Raw genomic sequence first — 12,920 nt, 5'->3', positions numbered from 1 at the left:
CATTTTTATACTAATAATTGATAACTTGCATGGTTTTCAATACAATAAACTGATAATTTATTAATATGTTTATTGATAGTTGTTTTTATTTATATTGTAGCATTATGAATGATGATTAATGACACTTTTTAAGGGAAAAAAATATTGAAGCTAGGACATCAAAATTATACAATACATTCATTAAAAAATCTCACAACAACTGAATAATATATAATGACAAGTTTTAGTGTAAGAAATAACAATAAATTTATACTTCTAACTTATCATTAAAACATACTAATAATTACGATATTCTCTTAAGATCTCATAATAATTCTCCCAATTTTTTAGTTGGTTCGATGGAATTTGCTAATCAACCAAAATTTTTATTTTTAGACCATCAAACTACGATAAATTAAATGAACAAATTCGTTAACCCAAACCAATTATGAGTCAACACATTTGACTCATTTTGACGGCTCTAAATAAAAGCATTGATATTTTTTTTCTCGAGTGAATAAAAAGATTTAGCATTTCCAATGAGACTCATGCCAACTACACTTCAAAACAATGGCAAAAATTTATGCAATTTGTTATTGCTTCTGAGCTAATATATAAATTTTAAATAACTAATTCACAAATAACAGTTAATTAAAATTAGTTAAAAATAATAAATAAGTTAAAAATATCTTACTTGTCAATATACTCTTATAATAAAAAAAAAAAAAAAAGAGGAAAGAAAATGCATGAAAAGATATGATAGTATGACAAGGAAAAGAAAATAAATATTTAAAGGCAAAATTAAAAAAATTATATTAAATGTTGAGACACACCTAAATTAAGGTTTATAAAATGAACCACACGCCTTCTTAAATTTGAAAATTAAGTATAGGATCAGAAGGAGTATATGCCAATTAATCCAATAAATTATAAGGCATATAAACACTTGGAAATAACCATCCAACACTAAACTGCAAAAAACCATATATTTGTTGTATGTAAATTCACAACCTGATAAATATAATCAAGATAACTGCTTATATATTGTTTTCTTTGATTTTATAACTAAGTCAACTAATCATATGCATCAGGAAAGAACGAGAAAGGGTAAAGGATAAATGAAACATGAATTTATTATGAGAACTAGATGAGAAAGTCAGATGCATGTTTGACATGAATGTCGACTTGTGGTGTTAGTGAAAGTATTTACACAATTGCAATGACAAAAGAAAGAAGAAATGGAATGTGATTATGATAAGTATGGCTCCAAATTTTAAGTTGCTCCATTGCAGTAATGGATGCCATTGCAGGTTGCATTTTGGTACTTTACATTCAGACAATTCAGACCCCAGATTCGAATTGTTCGGTCATCACTGGCTGAGGCCAACATGTGGGGGTTTGCTGGATTCCAAGTCACGCAGTTAACTGCTCCAGAATGACCTGGCAATGCCTCTATTAGTTCCCCTGAACTTCTGTGCCATATATATACCTACACACAACCACAGTGGAAAAGGAAATACCATCAATTCAAACTCAGTGAGTAGTCCAACAGAATTGAACAGAAGTGACTGCTGACTTGAAAGTAAAACCCTTCCCCCGTACAAAAGCTGGAGAGAAAAATGCCTAGCTAGCACTTTAAGCATTGTTATGATAAAGTTAATAATTAGAGGCTTCCAGTGCTCAAAAGCATAAGAAGTTGAGGGTGAACGCAGTATATATATAACATTAAGAGAGAAAAGATCCCTTATGTCACACTTGTAACCATAAGATCGCAATATTGCATTACACATCAAAGAGAAACGAGCTTCTTGCCTGCTGAAATTTTCATATTGTAACAATCGTATGCTGATTTATCACTCTAGTTCTTGAGGGTTACAAACGATGCACCATGTCTTGGGGTTAGAGTACCAAAATACAAGGCCTTAGGAATCATACTCAAGTACATTAAGGGCTCGTTTTGATTGCCGTTGGGAATGATAAAAGCACACGGAAAAACATGAAACTGAGGTTTGTGGCTTATTGTGACTCAGAAGATTGTTTGGATGAGGTTTCTTTTCTAGTTGACTTATAAGAAAAAGTAACTTTTCTAACTAATTTATCCAACGCAATCTAGATCAATTTTTCTAACCGACTTATGAAAAAATTATAAAAAGCTTACAATCTAATTAGTTATATGATTTCATTTACTTTAATTAGAGACTAAATGAATTTTAATTTATATTCATGTTTGTCTATTATGTATATTTAATTAATTGTCTACAATGTGTTTTCAAATTTTTCTCCGTAACAAATAGTTTTATTTTATAATTTGACACATAAACTATTTATATTTTATCATAATAATTTTATGTATTTTTTTAAACTATTATCACATTAAAAACATAAAATTTCAAATATTACTATTCAATATAGTTGATGTCATTTTCAGTCATTTTATAACTAAACTAACTTTTCTATTAATTATCCAAACAACTTTAACTTTTTTAACTGACTTTTTATAAGCACCTATCCAAACATAAATTGCATTACACTAGCTGACTTTTACTCTAACTTCAATTATAAAAATTAGTTGGACTATAAGTCAGTTTTGCCCAATGCTAATCCAAACATACCCTAAGACTTTCTTGACACTTGCGTTTAGGGGAGGTACTTCTTTTGCCGAGAATAGTGAGCTATCCTTCACTCTTAGTTTTACTGACATCTTAAATTATAAGTTTCAAAACCAATGAATCCATGAAGAACACTATTTCATAAATATTTCATACCAATATTTATCCTAGTTATTTTAACCCTGCATTACATGTATGAGAAAAAAGCATTCGCCCTCATGAAACAGAATTTAAAGAGATGTAAAATAAATTCAGCTTACAAATTCTCGACAATTATATTCTCAAAGGATCACACATTTGAAGCATCGATGTGTAAAATGTAGAATGCTAATGAATGCATACCTGTGAGTCTTCACTTCCACTAGCAATAAATGCTTGCTTCAGTCCACCAAAGCATGACCTGATGAGAAACCTGGAGCGTCTATGGCCTTTGTATTTGCCAACAAGCTTAGGATCACCTTCAATCTTCCAGAGATGTATTTCTTGGTTCGAAAGATTAACCAGCATCAATCTGTTATCCTTTGATAAAGAAAAGGAGGTTATTGTCTGGTCCTCTTCAATGAACCTCTCATCCTTTGTTTCTCTGTTGAACAATTGAACTACCTTCTCTTTACAAATACTAAGAATAGTTTCCTCATCACCTATTACTTCCAAGTCAGAAATCTTGAGGGTTCTTGGTCCTTTCAGAGTTTCCAATTCTTTCCCATCCAATTCCCAAGTGCAGATGCTCTTGTCACTGAGGCCAGAAAGTATATACTTCCCAGTTGGAGACCAAGCACACGAGACCAGGCCGAGACCAGCTTTTTCATAGACATTAAGGCACTGACCAGTAGAAACATCCCAACGCCTAATGACCTCCTCTACTCCACATGTGAGGAGCTGTTGGTCATCAGGGCTCCATGAAACAGAAGATACAGGTTTCTGGTGACCAGATAATCTATGCTTTACAGACAGTCCACCATCCATGCCAACCTATTGAAGGAAGCATCCAAAAAACAACCTGTCATTAATTTACTATTGAGAGGATATGATATGTGCATATAACACTAATAATCACAGGGGGTGGAAGACATTGTTCATGTTGCCATTTATAAAGGAAACAACCAAATCAAGAAATAAAATAATAATACAAGGCATATCCAGTAAGTCAAACCATTTAGATAAATGCAAACTTATGACCAACAGTGATAATTAGGGCGTTCAGATCAGAGGATTTATCGAAGTGATCCTCTGGAACCACTTCAAAGCCATCTGAGTATATAGTATATACGGGTTAGCTGGTTCTGCAACATGTCCAATCTCATTACTTGACTGGAGAAGGAACCAGGATATCAGGTACAGTCTGGTTCAAATTCTGAAACAGAAGACACTGAAAAGCGAACAGGCTTGGGAGGATCTTATTATATATTCCTTCGATCCTTAATATAAGACCTATTTAATTAATTTGATTAGATTGAGAAAGTTAGACAAGTTAGTTAATTATAAGAAATATAACATGTTTTTTCTAGAACACCATAGTCATCTTTCTTAATATCCTCCCTCCCTATCCTACTTATTATGGTTCAGAAAGTATCAATAAGGATAATTTAGGAAAATAATAATAAATATAAAAAATAGGTGTTACATTTAAAACCAAAATCATATCAACAATTAGGTCTGCATTAAGGATTAAGGACCGGAAGAGTATCATTTTTACAAACATCAATAATTCAATTGCTTCTCTCCTAAATATGTATATATGCTTGTATATTTCTGACTGAGAAATTTTATGACATTACTTGTGGGCAAAACTTTTAAGGGATAACATTGATTAATACTGGCAATTGAAGCTCATCCTAAATACAAGAACAAGAAGAAGATCTAGAGGTCAACATGCAAAGCTCAAATTGCATAATTCTAAGTGAAGAGTAGACCCTCATCATTGACTAACCTGAATCTTTGAGAGAGTCCAATATGGTACATATCAATTCTAAGATATGAAACTCATTAGCGATCATCCAGAAATAAACTATATATCTGTTTCGAATTAGGGAAATGGAGGGAAAAGAAGGGGAGGGAAAATTTTAATGAGCTCACTTTAAAAAATTAAACAAGTAGGGTCAAAAGCTTTTAATTAATTTTTATTACTCTTTCATATTACTTATTCTTTTTATTAAAATTTTAAAACCCCACTTCTCCAATTTTTTAAATAGAGCTCATTAGAATTTTTCCTCCTCTCCCCTTCTTTCCATTTTCCTCATACCAAACAGTAACTAAGGGAGTTGTATATTTCATTAGAGACCAACCTGGGTTTAAAACAAGCCTTGTAAATTCTAAGTGCGAAGTAAATCATGTCAGAGATAACCTGAATCTTTAAAAAGCCCCACTACATGATACATATCCAAAGTAAACAGTTAATGATGAAAAATGGTCAATCCACATCAAAATAACAGTAGAACACAACAGGAAAACATGCGAGTCACATTACAATAGCTGTATTCATAACTCAAGACAAATGAGGACATATTGAACGGCCCAAAATCCTGCACCAGAACAGCATCCCTTGCATTTTAACTGGTGCAAAAGAGTCATTTGGTGAGCATTTTAGAGAGCTACAAGTTTATAAATACTTCAACCAGATACAATTAGTGCTATCAGGCTGCTTCTAACCCGCTCAACCTATTGTCATTCCTTGCTTCCACCATCTATATCTGCCTTCAATCAAATCATGACAAACTTGAGGAACAGACAAATCGTCTATGACCACAAATAGTTAGCCAGCAATGGGTCTAAGCCATTAGTGAAATGGTCATTTTAACAAATTACTATAGATCTATGAAGGAGTTTGCAAAACCTTTGCCAATGGGAATTCATTATCCCAGCCCATTGTTTCAGAAAGATCCATGTAAGGACAGCAAGCTAGGAAAGTAACGCCATGGCTTAGAAAACCCTGGAGATGGCTTGACAAATAGCATTGAATGTATCACCACTATTTCAAATCACGTTGAATGTAAATCAAAGACAGGCAGAAGCTTCTCATAATGATAATGAACAAAATACTAACTGACGTGTGGAGACCAACTAGAAGCGGGTCAGAGGCACTCCTTATAGGAAGTAGGTTAAACACTTCCAGCAACCTGGTTAGCATGTGGCCAAGAAATGCAATTGTTCCAGAGACCTTGGCAAAGACGGTACTAATTGCTTAAATTCCTGGGTCAATTATTGAGTTCTCTAATTTGAGTTGGTTTTCATCTTTGTTTCTGTTCAGATGGGTTTTCACTTGTACTGAACCCAAAGTCAAAAATATCTGCTCTTTGTGTGGTCAAATTTTAGTGCAAATAGAGATTTCAGGAATCAGTTTTACCAACACATTCATTGGGTCTAACAATAATAGTTCTCATTAACCCAGAGCGCCAACTTCTTTTTTGGAGGTCTACCCATTGAAAGGGCATTCTATAGAGTCAGAGCTAAGCCACTTCATCTAATAAAATATCACCAATTGACGCGACATAAAAAATAGAAGACACCAAGGCCTTGTTTGTTTTCTTGTTTTAAAAACAATTTTTTGTTTTTAAAAATTAAAAAAAAGCTTGTTTGGCTACTTGTTTTTAGTTAAGTGTTTTTAAAAACAAAAAATAGAAATTTGTTTTTAAAAACTAAAAACAAAAACAAATTTTAGTTGTTTTCTTGTTTTTTGTCTTTGCATTTCTTATTTCTTGTTTGAAAAAATTAGAAAATTCTTTCTCATTCACTCGGTATGGCTTTTTCTCCTTTTGAATATTTGAATTCTCATCAAAACTTCACCCTTCGATCTGAGTATGTTTATTTTCAAATGTAATTCTTCATAACAATTATCCAAACCGCTTTTTTTTTGGTTTTTCCCCCCAAAACTTGTTTTACAAAAAAATTTCATAAAATTGTTTTGAGAACAAAAAAACAAAAAACAGAACCAAACAAGCTCTAGAACTGGAAACGATTCAGCAATACAATACCAAGAGTTATATTATACAGATATCCTTGGAACAATGAAAGAAACAAAGTATGCGAATTAAAGCAATAACATAGGACATCTAAAATAATCATATAGAAATAAATGTCACCGGACAAAAGACTTAAAAGGATGTTTCCAGAGCAGTATCAATGTACCTCCCAAATAATGGCAGATCGATCATTTGATGATGAAGCTAAATATTTTCCATCATGTGAAAATTGTACAAACCAAACTTCATCATTGTGTGCTTCTAATACCTGTTGGGAATGAGCATCAGGAAATTAGAATATATGTGACATTGTAAATTAAGGACTTTGTTATCCAAGTTATACAAGATTTAGAAACAAACCAAACCACTGAAGAATTTGAAAGAAAATAAAAATTAAAAACTATAAAAAAAAAAAAAAAAAAAAGACCAACCAAGGGAAAATAATAACACTAAAATATAGCCTCAGGCATATAGCAATGCTCTTGTATTCAGTAACCGCTACAAATGGTAATTCAGTAGGATCAGTGCCATAGATTCATAAATTGACATGTTATATCAAAATATTCGCACTTGCCATTGATGGATGCAATTTTCTTACTCATCTGTTTAACGCTCTCAGAAGGTGTCTAATCTACACAGCTCCAAAAAAGCAGTGGTCAGCCCTCAGAAATTATATAAGTTAATTTTACAGTTTAATGGAGATCAACATCCTAAAATGATTTACCCACAAAATTCTGAACTCTATCCTTCCTAGTAAGAAGACGGCAAAACCATGATAATCTAAAACACTAATTAAAGAATAGATGACGCATGATTTCTGCAGATAAAATAATGAGCGCAAAGTACATGGTGATAAACACCATCATGGAACACTAGCAAACTTAAGAATTGATTTTGCCATTTGACCAGAGAAAAAAATAAGCTTCAACCATAGAATCAAATCCTCCATCTGTGACTTTGCATCCCAAAAATTTATCAGTTCCATATGACTTGCTTCAGTTTTGTTTACAGTTCAGATCTTGTTTTAGCGGCTTCAATATTATGAACACATTTTAAGGACTCATAAGATTGAATACCAAGTGGAAGGACCCCAAAACCCCAAAAAAAAAAAAAAAAGGCTGTACTAAATCAAACCATGCCATGTAAGAAGAATTACACATTGGTTTGATAAAATTCAACAAAATTCAAAACTTACATGCATATTTTTCTCCGTTTTTTGACTTTAATGTAAGTCAGAACTTATATTCGATTACAATGGAAAAATTAAGAATCAGATTTGCAACCCTAACATGTCACATGCTCAAGCACATGGCTTTTCTAATTTTACCTATATTATAAGAATAATAAAAGACATGCAAATAATGGCAGCTTACTTCTCTAGTCTTATTTATAAGGCAAACAGAAGGTTTTTCTTGGTCAAATTTATAAAACACATCATTAAATTTTTAGTATGAACGTATTATTATGTCTTTCATTTATTATAGCATAGATTGTTATTTGTTATTCTCTTGGAAAGTGTATATATTAAATAAAGGTAAAGTTGGAAAGTTGTTATATTTTAAGGCAAAGTAAATTCAGTATAAAGTTTTCTTTATTTTGTGTGAAATACACTGGAAATACCCTAAAAATAAGACCAAAGGGGTAACAACTAAACCAGCAGCAAATTCTACAAATTCTATAGCTTTACTCTTTCATCCAACCCAGATTTGGGTTTGAAATTGTTTGTCTTTGCTTTTAAAGGATACCTTTTATTCCTATTCACCACCATTAAAGAAATTTAAAAGAAAATAAAATAAAAATAAAATAATTTTTCTAAACCAGATCTTTATCCTTTGACTGGACTTGGAAAGTAATTACAGTACAGCAAGATAAATTCTGATTAAATAAGTATCGCACTGGTGTGCCAGTCGTCTCAAGGGGACACAACGTGACTACCGGTGCTGGATATGGCATTGATGGAGAACTGATGGGGACAGAAGGATCTTTTTCACCAAAACTTCAACTTGTACATCACTGCACCTAAAGTGCAAGCAAATCATTCATGTGACGTGGGGTCTTCTGAAGGGCATCCTTCTGCTTTGAGCAGCATGCTTCAAGTCGTTGAACTAGGTGAAATGTCAAAAATTTGTGCCCATGGAGATCCCACCAACCGTGTCATACAAAAGTGACGATGCTACTATTTAAAGTAGGGCAGCTAACAGCCAATATACCAAAGGTAAAAGGCATCATATCACTATAAGTAGATGCAGTTTCCTAAAAATGTAGCAGAGTCAGACACTTCCCCAATGTCCAGAGAAGTACTTTAACTCGGATTGAATAAAGAAAGGAATCAACACAAGACTAGTAAAAGTCGATAAGTAGGAAAGTGATGCAGGAACATCCAGTATAAATATATACTCACCTTGTCCTTAATATAAGACCTAATTAACTAGTTTAAATAGATTAAGGATGTTGGTTAAATTCATCAATATGATATATTTTATCTAAAAACCATAATCATCTTCATTCATTCCTTCTCTCCCTCTCCTACTTGATTATTGTTGAGGGATTATCAATAAAGTTAATTTGGGGAAAAAATTGATAAACACGTGAAATAGATTTTACATGTAAGATCAACATCAACTCTTAAATTAGGTCCTACATTCAAGATAATGAACTCTATAAGAAGTAATGCTATTATAAATATATAAAATGAAATCTATAAGAAGTCATGCTATTATAAGCATGAACGATGCAACTTATCTTGCAATGCATGGGAAACATGTCTAGTTATAATTAAACCGGTAAATATAATCCACTAAGAATAGTTTAAGTCATCCAATATCAATGAGGGAATTGAAGATCCTAGAAGAAAATGAAACCCAATGGTCATTGCCACTCACAGCCAGATTAATATTCACAAATCTAGAACTTTGCAACATAAAAATGAAGTATCACCACCAGATGTAGCAAGAAAATACAGTATTTCATACAACAGTAAGAACCAAATAACGATCTCTGCATAAAATACCTACTGGGAGGAAAAAAGAAAAGGGAAACAGCTTCAACTATTAGACAGGATTTAATTCTTCAATCAACAAATAATAAAAGGATGGTATTGCCTTAAATAACTTAAGACATCATCTCTAACCTGTAATGTTCTAGACGGTATCTGATCTTTCCCACACTGATGATCAGAGTATAATGACATCTCCTTATCCAATGAGTTGTGAAACAAGCAAGCCTCTCTTTGCAAGATAAGGGCTTGTTCAACTAGATGTTCCAACCTCCTCTCAGGAATCAATACTGTTGGAGGGAGCAGTTTCTGCAATTCCTCCAGCAATTTTGAACGAGACCTCGCCTTCACAATACCTTGCTTAGTGGAACCATTTTTGCCACAAGGAGATGGAGACACAATGCAAGAAGAAAGATCACGAAGTCTACTACTATTGATACGAAGTGGTGCAATCTCAGTCCTCAAGGTCTTCAATGCATCCATGATCTTTTCCCCATCCAAAAGCTCAAAAAATTTCTGTTCCAGAATTAGAAAGGAGGCTGACCTGACAGTGTTTTCATCTGCTAGACCAATATTATGCAATGTCACGACACTTTCATCCCAATGACCATCAACTATTTGCTGGATAAACAGATTTACCACAGATGAATGTAAAGGTATTCCAGACTCCTCCTCTAAATGTGCTCCACTCTTTTTATAGCCAAGGGAGTATAAAGCCTTTGCAATGATCCGGACAAATTCCTCTCTTTTAATAACTCCTTTTGAACCAACTACATCTTCGTCCCCTTCTGATTGTAGGGGCCGAGCCATCAAATCACTAGAGCCACCAATGGGCTCAACAGAAGATGAACCGTTTGAGAGGGCTACTGATCCCTTAGAGGATAATTTCATTCGTTTTAAGGCTGGTTCTTCATCCTCCACACCTCCCATGAAATGTGCACCTCAGCCCATATATATTTTCAGCTTTGAAAAACAATACAAGAGTATAACTTAACTCAGGAAAAACCTCAGAAGAATCGCAAAAGAAAGAAATCCCTGCATATCAATGGTCCAAGAATCAGCAGTTAATACCATAAAAATTAAGCTACAGAGTTTAAACATATAATCTTAACTTCAATTTCTCCTCCATTGAAACAATAAATGAATACGGCAAAGAAGAAGAGCAATAAATTCAAGCTGTACCGCTTCAAAGCACAATGTTACTAACAAAGTCTACCGAAAAATGAAAGATTAGCTCGATGCCCAGCAAAGGTCCTGCAGAGACTATGTGAAATACAAAAACACCCATCCAGAAAGAGGCTGGACTCAACAGTAGGGAACCAAAAAAAAAAAATCCACTTTACGCGGAAACAAACAAACCAAGGCCCAAAAAATTAGAGATACCATCAAACCAAGGTAAAACACAGGAATCGGCATCAAAAGTTACAGATCCAAAAACAGCAGAACAAGAACCCGGATAAGATGACGACGGTTACAACGATCCGCCGACTTACCCAAACAGCAGGGGAACGATCCGCAGTAGGCCGGAGGCGCGATCGTGACTTCAACCGCGCCGACGACTTGTTCTTGGACGGTTCTTGGCTTCAGTTACCAGAGATAATAGACGCCGAAAATCCCACCCAAACTAAAACTTGTCCCTAAGGTTTCAGATGATGAACGGGGTATTTATATATGCAGAGGGAGGAGGAAGGAAGGAATGAGAATTACATAAATAATAATCCCACAGGAATTCTCAATTTTGATTTTCTTTTTTCTTTCTCTGTTGTCCTGTCCTTCCCTTTAGCTGCTTCTTTCTTTCTACTACGCTCGCGAAATGACGATCACCCCCTTGCGCCTTTGCCAATCTCTTTTGGGCTCTTCCTTTCTTCTGGTATTGGTATGGCTATGGTATATACCTTCCTTGCTCCTCAAACCATCACCCTTTTTATTGGTTCCTCAACGCAACCATCCACGTTTTCTAATCTCTCATCATTCAATTTCAACCTTAATTCTTCACCTAACTAAATGCATTAGTGTAATTTCAAATATTATTAAGCATCATTTTCTGAGTCAATCATTTTTAGCATTTGATTGATAGTATCAATTTAGTTAGGTTTACGCCAAGAGAAAAAGAAAACCATCCAACATAAATATTTTGATATATAATACTGTAAGAACTGAATAGTTAATTTGTAAAAATTAAAACAAATAGTTAGATATTTATAAAAAAAAAATATGTATGGTTTTTTCTGAAATATGTGCAGTTAATAAAAAGAATTTAGCAAAAAAAAATTATAAATTTGAAAGATAAAAAAGATTAAGTTCTTGTATGTAAAACTAAAACAAACTCTTATACAGGAATTTGTATTCAGGACAGAGGAGAGGAGAGAGGGATAAGTCACCTGATAATTTGATATGGTGATGGTTGTATTTTTTCTTTATATGACTATCTAATTGAATTATATTTCTTCAGTCCCAGATATAAAACCCTTTTTGTAGTATAAATTACACTACAAAATGAGTTTTTATTTAAGACTAGAAGAGTATTTAAGTATTATCAAAACTATTTGAGAATAACTCTTCTAAAGACGCTTTCACATTAACACAAACTAGAATTTTTTTTTGGTTACACATAGGTATCTTTCTATTGAAAGTACTCCTATTGAGGTACTGTTGAACACCAAATGTATGTACTTCTCCCACTAAGAATTCAAATATTAATTTATCACGTTGTGAGAAACAATTCCTTTTGCTAACTCTCATTAGTTAAATATCATCAGACCCAATTGAGAATAACTCTCTTAAAACGTTATCTATATTAACACATATTAGAATTTTTTTTGTTATACATATGTATCGTTCTATTGGAAGCACTCTCATTCGAAGTACTATTGGCACTAAATGTAAGTGCTTCTTCAAGTGAAAATTCAAATATTAATTTACTACGTTGTGAGAAATTAACCCTTTCTACTAACTCTCATTAGTTACAAGTTAAAAACCTCACAATTAAACACATTGGTCATGGCCCTATTGAAACTTCATACATACTTGCATCATATTTACTTGATGATCATATAAACTCTCTGTTAACCCGTCACTTATCTCCACTAAATAATCTTATGGTGAGCATATCAAGCGCGGAAATTGAACATTCATATTTAGATGACCAAATTGAAGCATTGTATGTTTCTTCAAGGACCACGTTGCAGAAATGTGTTTTGTGGGTGTAAAAGAAGTTCGCGCTTATTATTAATATTTAAAGCACCTCAAAAGCGAACCCTATCTAACTTTGGAAACTATTCTTAATATTTAATTTTATGAAGCGAAATATAAAACCAAATACATAAATTTATTGACCAAATGAACACGAAAAGTATCACCATAAATTACCAGAACACA

General features: G+C 33.2%; 1 protein-coding gene across 1 annotated transcript; it reads right to left on the bottom strand.

Moving 5' to 3' along the window:
* Window positions 1-1,087: 1,087 nt before the first annotated feature.
* On the bottom strand, window positions 1,088-11,366 carry LOC114737564 (WD repeat-containing protein 26 homolog). Its single transcript, XM_028925516.1, has 5 exons — window positions 11,036-11,366; window positions 9,678-10,577; window positions 6,714-6,815; window positions 2,931-3,560; window positions 1,088-1,468 (listed from the first exon to the last, which is right to left on the bottom strand). The coding sequence occupies exons 2-5, from the start codon at window positions 10,470-10,472 to the stop codon at window positions 1,253-1,255; spliced, it is 1,743 nt and encodes a 580-aa protein (XP_028781349.1). The 5' UTR covers window positions 10,473-10,577; window positions 11,036-11,366; the 3' UTR covers window positions 1,088-1,252.
* Between the last annotated feature and the right edge of the window lie 1,554 nt (window positions 11,367-12,920).

The sequence above is a fragment of the Neltuma alba genome, unplaced genomic scaffold, assembly GCF_004799145.2.
Source record: "Neltuma alba isolate B1F8T4 unplaced genomic scaffold, ASM479914v2 tig00013463_pilon, whole genome shotgun sequence".
Lineage (NCBI taxonomy): Eukaryota > Viridiplantae > Streptophyta > Magnoliopsida > Fabales > Fabaceae > Neltuma > Neltuma alba.
The sequence above is the reverse complement of the archived record's forward strand: the minus strand, read 5'-3'. Positions and strand labels throughout refer to the sequence as shown.